Below are 12,128 nucleotides of genomic sequence, written 5' to 3' on the forward strand. Positions count from 1 at the left end.
GAGAACCAACAGCAGAAGGACAGAGAAGAGAATGAGGTGTAGTTTTGTAGGGTCTCCCAGCAAAGGCTTACTTGCTATAAATGCTATTCTTAGCATCCATCAAAGTTGTGGTTAGACACATTTGAAGGCTGCCAGGACTCTATTATTTGTTAGCTTCTCCTCTCTTCTGCTCTAGCCAGAACATGAAAAGCTACCCCTAGACTAGCAAATATTTAAAAGCTGAAGCCAGGTAAACAGAATTATATTGAGTCCAATAACAGAGAGGCAAAGCCTAAAGTTTCAAAAATGCTGAAATGGAATTGGGGAAGAGCACAGGTGAGAGGGCAGGATGAAATGGCACACACAATTGTATAAATAAGCTGAAGAGACCCATCTCCTTTGTTGAGGCAGCCATCCTCAAAGGACCTGATGAGCCTGGGCAGGGAAGAAATTGGAGACGACATGTGACATATTTTGAAAAGGTAACCAATATTTGAGCATTCTCTGGCATTTCCTATCTTTGGGATTGGAATGAAAACTGACCTTTTCCAGTCCTGTGGCCACTGCTGAGTTTTCCAAATTTGCTGGCATATTGAGTGCAGCACTTTCACAGCATCATCTTTCAGGATTTGAAAGAGCTCAACTGGAATTCCATCACCTCCACTAGCTTTGTTTGTAGTGATGCTTTCTAAGGCCCACTTGACTTCACATTCCAGGATGTCTGGCTCTAGGTCAGTGATCACACCATCGTGATTATTTTGGTCGTGAAGATCTTTCTTGTACAGTTCTGTGTATTCTTGCCACCTCTTCTTAATATCTTCTGCTTCTGTTAGGTCCATACCATTTCTGTCCTTTATCGAGCCCATCTTTGCATGAAATGTTCCTTTGGTATCTCTAATTTTCTTGAAGAGATCTCTAGTCTTTCCCATTCTGTTGTTTTCCTCTATTTCTTTGCATTAATCACTGAGGAAGGCTTTCTTATCTCTTCTTGCTATTCTTTGGAACTCTGCATTCAGATGCTTATATCTTTCCTTTTCTCCTTTGCTTTTCGCTTCTCTTCTTTTCACAGCTATTTGTAAGGCCTCCCCAGACAGCCATTTTGCTTTTTTGCATTTCTTTTCCATGGGGATGGTCTTGATCCCTGTCTCCTGTACAATGTCACGAACCTCCGTCCATGGTTTGTCAGGCACTCTATCAGATCATCGGAAAAGCAAGAGAGTTCCAGAAAAACATTTACTTCTGCTTTATTGACTATGCCAAAGCCTTTGACTGTGTAGATCACAATAAACTGTGGAAAATTCTGAAAGAGATGGGAATACCAGACCACCTGACCTGCCTCTTGAGAAACCTATATGCAGGTCAGGAAGCAACAGTTAGAACTGGACGTGGAACAACAGACTGGTTCCAAATAGGAAAAGGAGTATGTCAAGGCTGTATATTGTCACCCTGCTTATTTAACTTATATGCAGAGTCCATCATGAGAAACGCTGGGCTGGAAGAAGCACAAGCTGGAATCAAGATTGAGAAGAGAAATATCAATAACCTCAGATATGCAGATGACACCACCCTTATGGCAGAAAGTGAAGAGGAACTAAAGAGCCTCTTGATGAAAGTGAAAGAGGAGAATGAAAAAGTTGGCTAAAGCTCAACATTCAGAAAACGAAGATCATGGCATCTGGTCCCATCACTTCCTGGGAAATAGATGGGGAAACAGTGGAAACAGTGTCAGACTTTATTTTTCTGGGCTCCAAAATTACTGCAGATGGTGATTGCAGCCATGAAATTAAAAGACGCTTACTTCTTGGAAGGAAAGTTATGACCCACCTAGATAGCATATTGAAAAGCAGAGACATTACTCTGCCAACAAAGGTCCGTCTTGTCAAGGCTATGGTTTTTCCAGTGGTCATGTATGGATGTGAGAGTTGGACTGTGAAGAAAGCTGAGTGCCAAAGAATTGATGCTTTTGAACTATGGTGTTGGAGAAGACTCTTGAGAGTCCCTTGGACTGCAAGGAGATCCAACCAGTCCATTCTAAAGGAGATCAGTCCTGGGTGTTTTTTGAAAGTACTGATGCTAAAGCTGAAACTCCAATATTTTGGCCACCTCATGTGAAGAGTTGACTCATTGGAAAAGACTCTGATGCTGGGAGGGTTTGGGGGCAGGAGGAGAAAGGGACGACCGAGGATGAAATGGCTGGATGGCATCACTGACTTAATGGACACGAGTTAGAGTGAACTCCTGAGGTTGGTGATGGACAGGGTGGCCTGGCATGCTGTGATTCATGGGGTTGCAACGAGTCAGACACAATTGACGGACTGAACTGAACTGAACTGAACAGAGTGTATAAAGAGAAGGTGCCAAGCACTGAAGAGAAAAGGAACCAGAGCTACAGCCTGGAACCAACGATTAGGAAAAGGAAATAGAAAAGGCAACATGAGGCATTTACTAGTTGATTCCAGTTAATTCCAGTGGAAGGAGTGTACAAAGCCTGGTCAATATTTGCCTAATTGTGCTGTGCAAGTATAACTTGGCAAGCTTCCCAGGTGGTGCTAGTGGTAAAGAATCCACCAGCCAATGTAGGAGATGCAGGAGATGTGAATTTTTTTTTTTTATTTAATGATGGGCACATTTATAGATAAATAATGATTATGGTTTTAATTACATTATCAACACAGTGGTGCCTATTTTATCCAAGTGCAATCCATCCAAAAGAAAGGGTTTAAGATACACTCTTCATTCAAGCACAGACTTCATTCAGTGGAAAATAAAAGAAAATCAGCTGGTAAATTTCACCACCACCAAATTAAGGAGACAAATCAGAAAGAAATAGAATATCCACATTCATGAAAAGCTGTGATCATAAAACAATCATATGAGAGTCAAAAGAGATTTTTAAGTTTGTCAGTAAACCTCAAAATTATTCCAAGTCATATTAAAGGGTGTAAATACTCAGTAAGGCATATATATCAAAATTTTTCTTCAGGTGGAGAAGTGAACAAATTGGGGAAGACAGAAGTTCTATGTCTTTATCTTGTATGAAATAAAAAAACAGCACTATTTCCTCCACAGAAATCCAGTTTCGCAGCAACGTTCACAGTAGTAATTTCACAGTGAGGTTCATGAGATTCCTAACTCCTAAGAAACTTTTTTTCTTATAAGGAAGTTAATCTATGTTCCTCACAAGTAATTATTCTAAGAATGGGGCTATCACATGCATTCATATGATCATAGTTCACAGGCACCAAATCTCAGCAACTTGTAGCTGAGGGGAAAAAAATGCCACGTTTAAACACTGAACCATGCCAATGAGTGAGCCATAATTACAATCCATTCTCTATTAAGTCTCAATAAAATATTTTTCTTTAAAAGAAAATTAAACCACTTATCAAGATCTGTTCCATAACAAAGAGAGCTGGAATACTAGAGAATTAAAAAAAAAAAAATATATATATATATATATATATATATATATATATATATATAAGCTCTCTTAGCACATGAGAACAAAAGGCATTTCCATGGGAAAGTGAAACCAGTATTTGGCAACTGTATATTGTTCTCTAATCATTTGGCATTCTTGCTGAAAGTGACTTGCTCTTATCTTTTCCCTATATTAGATTTGGGGTACTGATAGCTTCCACAGCTAAAGACTTACTACTAAGTACCAAATATGAAAACACATTGGGTCCTCTGAATGTTATCAGTGTTCCTAAACAAATATGAGGGTTTGAAAAATAAAATCCAAGCATCTTTAACTCTGTATGAACCAAAACATTATGGACTCCTAAGCTACAAGGAATATTTTGCTGGGCTATTAGGTTTAACCAAAACAACACATGGTTTTATAAAAAAGTAAGCTGGGAGTTAATAGGTCCAATATTCCACAAGTTCAGATATGTATCATTCCTGCTGTCCAAGTACCACACACACACTGAGTTCCCATGTCTGTTAAGCAGATCAGTTTAGTTCAACGGTGATGGATGACTATTTACAAGCATCTTATTTACAGTACTTCTTTCTGTAGATTACAGGCCAATATTCTTTTCTTCTACTCCTAGTCAATCCGAGTTTGGTTTTCTCAATGAGAAGGGGTAAATGTGAAAATGGTTGCTCAGCTGCTTTACCACTCGTACTCCATAATGGACGTGGGCCAAAGTGAAAGCAGCCATTAGCGTAAACAGGAGAATGCTCTCAACGTAAGGGGTTACTCCTACATTCACCACCATGACAATCACAAAAAGAGGAAGCAGCAACCAGTTCAAAGTCGGGCACCGGGTACTGCTCATTTGACAAACAATCAGCTGACATGTGCTGTTGGCAAAGGCTGTTCCAACCATTAAGTAGAACACTCTAGGGTGTAACTCTAAAATATCTGAAGGTGACAGGAGGATCCACGCTGTAGACAAAATGAATAGCAAACATGGAGAAAAGAAGGGAACCACAGCTTCATAGACTGAATTGTGTTTCAATGTGTTATTTTTATAGCTTCTGAAAAAATTAAACAAACTCATTGGAAGAGTCACGCACAGTGCACAACCAAAGATCATTGCAGTGAATAGGTCTCTATATAAGAAATTAAACAGGAAAGGTTCATACCAGGCCTCAACTCCCACAACCGCAGTCACTATGTAGACAAAAGAAATAGTCACCTGGCTAATGTCATATCCCCATGGCAGGAAAAGAATCCCTGTGCTATACTTTCCCCAGTGAGACAGGATGAAAGAAAACAAAACTACCCATAGCAGGAGATAAAGAACAAAAACACTGACACCAGATGATCCTCGTCCAAAAATGGAATACACGGTGACAACAAAGTAAACACATGACCAACTATCCAGGCCATGGTCAAAAAGCTCCCCCAGTGGGGTGCTGGAATTGGTTCTGCGGGCTTGCTCTCTGTCCACACCATCTAGAGTGTAGGCCATGAAGTTGAGGATGCCCACTACAATCCAGACCCAGTCGGGTACATGCTTGTGACCTGGTGCTGAAGCATAAAAGTCAGGATCAAAGTATGCCAAAAGTAGAAAATTGAACACAACCAGCAGAAAGCCAGAGAAGGTTATCAGATTTGGAGCCAGCCAAGTAGGAAATACCTTTACTACAGTGTTCCAAAATGGGTGCATGACATACAGAGAGAGTGGATTGGTAACCACAGCTCTGTACTTGTACTTATCAAAGCCAGCCAGCTGCTCCGGGCTCACGTATTCGTAACTTGCCATGACAACCTGAACACGAGCGCCCAGTCAGCAGCGACCCTCCACGACGAGATAGGAAACCAGGAGCACTCCACCGGCTGGGCAGGACTGGGCAGGAGATGTGAATTTGATCCCTAGGTCAGGAAGATCCCCTGGAGGAAGGCATGGGAACCCACTCTTCCACTCCAGTATTCTTTCCTGGAGAATCCCATGGACAGAGGGGCCTGGTGGGCTATCGTCCATAGTGTTGCAGAGTTGGATACAACTGAAGCAACTTAGCGTGCAAACAGGCTGCGTGCAAGCAGGCAATATAACTTGGTACCTACTTGCTCACAGGTCCTAATACAAAATTTTTCACTCTGTTCTCCTTTGAACACATTGTATCCGTCCATACAGACTGAGCTACACTGCAGTAAAAAAGTTTGCCTCCCCTATGAAACCTCAGAGAATCAATACCACAAAGTGTCTCAGTCACACACCATGTCCCCCAGGAGGAGGTAAAAGTCATTCAGGAACCCAGACTGATGAAGCAGCCACCGTCTCAGAGGTTGACCTCCTCATGTCAGAGCAAAAGAAATGTCATGGAGGATCTTGCACTGGTATATAAATGCTCCCATTCAGAATGACGCAAATTATTTCTGTTTGCAGCTCACTGGCTGTAGCTAGTGACCTGGCCCTGTGCAATGAGAAGGGACCAAGGAAGTGTAATCTAACCATGTGCTAAGAAGGTGAGAGGACTAGAAATATGATGAGTCCCTCAAATGGTACCTCATCATCATGGAGAAACAGTCAACTTTTCTTTTTTATCATGGAAACAGCTATGGATAAAGATAAACAAACCCAGACAGCTTATTAAAATCAGAGACATCCCTTTGCTGGTAAAGGTCCATCTAGTCAAAGCTATGGTTTTTCCAGTAGTCATGTATGCATGTGAGAGTTGGACCATAAAGAAGGCTGAGTGCCAAAGAATTTATTCTTTCGAACTGTGGCGCTGGAGAAGACTCTTGAGAATCCTTTGGACTGCAAGGAGATCAAATCAGTCAATCCTAAAGGAAATCAACCTTCAGTATTCACTGGAAGGACTGATGCTGAAGCTTCAATATTTGGCCACCTGAAGTGGAGTTTATCCACTGGAAGAGACCCTGATGCCGGGAAAGATTGAGGGCAGGAGTAGAAGGGAGTGACAGAGGATGAAATGATTGGATGGCATCATCAATTCAATGGACATGAGTTTGAGCAAACTCTGAGAGAGAGTGAAGGGCAAGGAAACATGGTGTACTGCAGTCAATGGGGTCACCAAGAGTCAGACACGACTGAGCAAATGAACAGTAACAGCAACAATATCATGTTATATAGCTGGGTTGTACCCACTAAAATGTAATGAAGGAAAGAAATTTTCTCTTTTATTTTTCCTGATGTGTCCCTAGGGCCTAAAATAGTTCTTTAGCATAAAAGAGTTTAAACAAATATTTTGAGGTAAATAGAACTCTTGTGAGAAGTAAGAATAAGAAGAAAGAGAGCTAAGAGTAATGTTATCATATTATCAGAAGGACTATGACTAACTTGCTATTAATCTTTTCAAAATCACCAAGTAAGACACTTGCATAGTCAAATGATTCACTAACTTTATTGAAATGATGCTGTCATCACTTTATTACATTGCTTCAGAAACCTTACTTCAATTAAGATCAAGTACAAATCCCATCTATGTCCAATATTGCGTATTTATTTATTTAAAACATGTATTTATTTGCTTTTGGCTGTGCTGGGTCTTTGTTGCTGTGCACAGGCTTTCTCTAGTTGTGTTGAGCAGGGGCTCCTCTCTAGTATGCATGGGCTTCTCATTTTGGTGGCTTCTCTTATTGTAGAGCACGGGCTCTAGAGTGCAAGGCTTTGCAGGTCGTGAGCTCACTGGTTGTGGTGCACAGGCTTAGCTGCCCCAAGGCATGTGGAATCTTCCCAGACCAGGGATCAAACCTGTGTCTCCTGCATTGGCAGACAGATTCTTAACCACCGGACCACCAGGGAAGTCCCAATATCACATGTTTAACAATAAATAGCCATCAGTTTAAAAAAAAATTTTTTTTAAGAGGAAGGGCAAAGGGATGGCCTTGTCCACTGAGTTAACAATTTCAAGAAATAGGGTAACATTTCAAACTCTCACACCTGCATGGGAAGTCTTAATCATTTATATTGACCTGGATTTTCCCTATATTAATCTATAAATTTAGTGCAACCCAGTCAAAATTTCAACTGGACTTTTTCTGCGTAAAATTGTTTCCATTTTAATTTCATTAGGTTCCTAACTTCCATAATTCACTCAATTTCACCCAAAATATCTTTGACATTTGCTGGAAAGCTGGATTGGTTTAGGAAAATGCTTAACATCAGTGAAACTCTCTGGTGAATTTGCTAAGAAGTAACACCATATGATGATAACCATCATGTCATCTTGGGAGATGCCCTGATGCCCTGTCCTCTCCCATCCTGGGGCCACCCTCAGAGTGCATCAATGGAGAATCTAAGCATGGTGACCTTCCCCCTTTCCCAGACCCCCAGATTCTCCCCAGCATGCTCTGGACATTGTGACCAGTTAGAGAGAGCTGCCCAGAAGAGCCAGGCTGAGACTTCCCTTGATCCTGAGCACATGGCCCGGGATATGTGAGGACAGGTTCTGACCATTTTACAGTTTAAGTCCAGCAGGGAAGCCCAGTGTTACCCATATGGCAACAAATAATATTAGTCGGTGACTGGTGCAAAAGTAGACGAAGCCAACATGGCAGGAGGGGTTCAAGTCTCTGAGCCTCACCCAGGTGGCTCTGCATTCTGGATGGTGTCTTTACTCATGGTCAGAAAGAAAATGTGGCCTCTCAAGTGCAATGACACAGGTTCAAAGGCAGCAGACTGGCAGATTAAGCCTGGCCACTCACTAAGTCAGGCTAAGAACTGAGTCTCATTCCAATGTTCACCCCCAGCATCAGCCACCTTCCTAGTACATGGTGGAGGTTCCTGGACTTCTCCTGAAGGAAGTTAAACAAAAAGCAGGTCAGGATGTTCTCAGTAGACCATTCATGATTAAGGGATGGTTAATCTGCAACAGGGCTTCCCAGATGGCACCAGTGGTAAAGAATCTGCTAATGCAGGAGACGAAAGAGGTGCTGGTTCAATCCCTGGTTCAGGAAGATCCCCTGGAGGAGGGCATGGCAGCTCTCTCCAGTATCCTTACCTGGAAAATCCCATAGATAGAGGAGCCTGGTGGACTTCTGTGTCTCTTACTTGGCTTTGAGTTTTTCTGTCTAGTGAGAGACCCATAATTTACCTGTCATAGGCTGAAAGGCAGGGGTGCCTTTTAACCCTAAACTGGTGAAGGACCCCAGTGAGCACGCCTGGCCCAGGTATACCTGACATCATCCGGTAGTTGATCTGGGCAGCTGATTTCCCTGCATGCAGTTGAGGCAGGGGAGACCTCAGTTTCTGGGACGTCCTGGGTATTCCTCTCTCTCTGGTGGCCTGTTTGACCTCCCCTTTCTGTGCTGTGTTGAGTTACCTCCACCCCCTGAGATTCCTCATCTCAATCCAAATTCTGTTCTCTCATAATTGAAATTCACTTCCCAAGTCTGCTCTCCCAGACTGACACTGTGGACAATTTGCTGGGAATCTTTCCAGTCCTGCTTGGGGCATTTATAGGTTTATACAAACACTCTCTTTGTAATCTGTAGATGGTCCTGACTCAGTTTTTACAGCAAACATTGTGTGATAAACTAAACATCTTTCCTCATCGGTAAATGTGACTCTATTGCATCATTCTTTTACAGCTGTTTAATTTCCACAGGACCGATGATTCAAAAATCCTTTCCCCTCTCTGGTTGTTTCTTAGATTTCTCCTATTAGAGATAATATTACAGTCATGTACTTTGTTCCCAGATGATCATACACTAGGAACTGTAAGGGCAAGGGAGCTAGGCTTCATGGGGGTGGGTCCTGCCTGTCCCTCTTACAGCTGTGTGACTCTGGACCCGTTACTTAAATGTCTGTGCCTCAGTCTTCACATCTGTAAACTGAGCCTGCTGTGGAAATATTGCAGGTAATACAGCAACATAAAGGGTTTGTTGCCACTCTAAGCTGCCTTCTGGTCACAGGAGTGATGAAATTGTGGTAGGGGACTGATCAGAAGTACCATGACATTAACCCTTTAAAAGGGTTCTATTTTTAATTTATTTATGGCAAAACAGGATCAGGTACTTATTTTTATATTTCCAGTTGATAAATATCACTACATAGGTTTTACAGTTAAAACGTCATTTTAAATAGCTACTTTCTGTAACTTAAGATATTTCTGATAAGATGGAGAAATAGTTATATATGTTTTAACTTCTGAAAACCACCTGCATTAACTGTAGGGACTATAGCACCAGTGTGCATGCAGCGTCACAGCTTTCTGTTCTGACAACTCCCATATTTTTTTCCTCTGAGTGGAAAAATCTCATAGCTTTTTTTTTTTTAACTTTGTACATAGCTATTTGTCATATCAACTTGCTTCTTTAAATAGACTGCTATAAAAGTTGCATCTGAGCAAGGTTTTAACTCCTGTTGGAACAGACTGTCACTGGGTAAGCAGTCAGTCTCAGTGGGGTGACGGAGAGCAGGGGTGTCAGAACCCGAACTGGGTGACAAACTCATTGGTGCATGGAGTGGGCCCATACTGAGGATTCAGAGCCTCTCTCATTTCTGGAGAAGCCTCGTGGAATGGCCGGTGGGTGCAGTGTCAGAGTTCAAGCCAGGTAAGGAGCATGTCCTTGTGGAAAGAGGCAGCCTGGGGGTGGTGTAGGAGTTCCAGCAGGGGGAGGTGGGCATCCAGCAGACCCGTGTGGACCGTCAGTCTCCAAGCTGAGTGAAGGGAGAGTCCATCTGGCAGGGCCACCTGGGCTTCAAGGTGGACCTTAATTGTCCTCGAATGATAGCAGTACCACCCCAGCCTGCATTTAGGAGGGCATTGTGACACCATTCAGGCCCAGGACACCCACAAGGAGGCATTCAGGAAAGGAGAGACTCCTGGAAAGGTTTTCACTCTCAGAAGGTGATGATGAAAAGTAGCCCCTCTTATTCCTCTCAATAGTAATACATCAAAATGTGAAACTTGGAGCTGCCACTGCTGTCCTGTGACAGAAGGAGGCAACCTGAGGCCAAGTTGACTTAGAGGAGTATAGCATTTAAAATGAGCAGAGTTCTGGAGCCCTGGTCCTGACTGTATAGAGCACAGAACTGCTCTTCCTTTGGGCTTCTGTTATGGAGGCAAGGCATTTCTTAACTGTTTGAACAAGTAGAGCCTAGTGTCCAGGTGCTATAATAAAAGACATCCTACCTGAAAACTATACCTTTCCTCCATAGTTAGCACCTATCACTGCCAATGAGTCTGCTAGTGGCTCTGTGCGTGACAAATCAGAAGGACCAAGACACTGGGTGATTGGAAGCAAAGCCCAAGATCATTTATAGATAAACAATATAAGATCCAGGGCTTAGAAACTGTCCTGGGAAAAAGCCACAGCCAGACTTTATGATTTTCCAGTGGGTCGCTCTTATGTGGAACTCCAGACAACTGCCTCAGGGTCATTCCACCAGTTAAATGAAGCTTCTTAAATGTTCTTCATTAATACAGAGTGTGAGCTTGTTATGTTGCCATGGCTACCTACAGTTTAGGTGTGATCCATATCTAAGTAACAACATGAAGTTAAAAAAATAGCTTATTTGATTAATAATTGTATAGGAAAAAAAAATGGCAGGAGGGAACAAAATAGCCATAGGGTGAGAAGTTAAGCTGTGGAAGCTATACTTTTTTTAGCAAAGAAACTGTCAAGTTTACCAATCCAATAATATTCTTAGTAAATTTTCTTGTCAAAGGACTTCTGACAGGGAATTCCTGAACTTTTAGAGAAAACAGAACCCCCAAATACCAAGGGATCATGTCAAAGAACAGAATAATTTTGATAGTAGAAGTCATTTTCACCGTGGGCCACACCAAGATAAACAGTTATGGGCGTGCACTTGTAATACTTTGAGTCATTAATTTGTAAATGACAAAGATCGGAAATAAGGGATTTTCTTCACCCCAAAGACATCCTACTTACTAAGGCCATAATACAAAATATAACAAAACTCAACAAAAGGAAACTGAAAAGGAATGTATGTAATCATACCAAAGACAGGATGCATGACATTTCCCACCAACTAACACTACAATAGGTAGCTGAATCAACTAGCTATACAATCTGACTTAGAAAATATAGAAAAGATTATTTAAAATAATGTCATATAAAGGGCTTAGTTGACTTCCTTTGTCGAATGGTATTCACACTTTAGTGACAGTATTTTAAAAGTTTGTTAGTAAAGGTAGGAATGCAGTAGAATATTTTTAGACCACCTACATTTAGCATACATTAAATTACACAACACATTCCTTTTAGTAAATGCTCCTTTTATAACATTCATTCCTGTTACTAATAGAAACTGCAAAGAGGATTATGATATTTAATTAATTCACAAAATGCAGCTGTACTTCAAGCTCTTGGCATCTGTCCAATATTTTTAATGTAAATTTTTAGAGAAAAAAGAGGAATTATTTCAATTTTTTCTTATTAGTTCTTAATTTGGGGGAGGAATGGGGCAAGTGAGATCAATAGAGGAAAACTCTGGGCAAGTGTTGCAGTAAAAATCAGAGTCAGTGTGGGCAGGATGTAGATCCAAGAAATCCCATGTATATGTAAAAATTCCATGATTTTATAAGGTACACCTTCAGGATAATACTGCCACATCAACAAACTTGGTAGTATTCTTGATTTAAAGTAGAGAAATCTAGTACAAACCAGCTTAAACAGAAAGAAAAGTGTATTGACCCACATAACCAAACTGCAATGGAAACAGGCATATAGCTAGCTAGCACCAAGAGCTCAAATGCCA

At 41.5% G+C, this 12,128-nt stretch overlaps 1 protein-coding gene across 1 annotated transcript; it reads right to left on the minus strand.

Moving 5' to 3' along the window:
- Positions 1-3,558: 3,558 nt before the first annotated feature.
- Positions 3,559-5,281, minus strand: LOC102407527 (ethanolaminephosphotransferase 1-like). The gene has a single exon (XM_044946505.1). It carries the CDS (start codon positions 5,196-5,198, stop codon positions 4,005-4,007), a length of 1,194 nt encoding a protein of 397 aa, XP_044802440.1. The 5' UTR covers positions 5,199-5,281; the 3' UTR covers positions 3,559-4,004.
- Positions 5,282-12,128: the final 6,847 nt, after the last annotated feature.

The sequence above is a fragment of the Bubalus bubalis genome, chromosome 8, assembly GCF_019923935.1.
Source record: "Bubalus bubalis isolate 160015118507 breed Murrah chromosome 8, NDDB_SH_1, whole genome shotgun sequence".
Taxonomy (NCBI): Eukaryota; Metazoa; Chordata; class Mammalia; order Artiodactyla; family Bovidae; genus Bubalus; species Bubalus bubalis.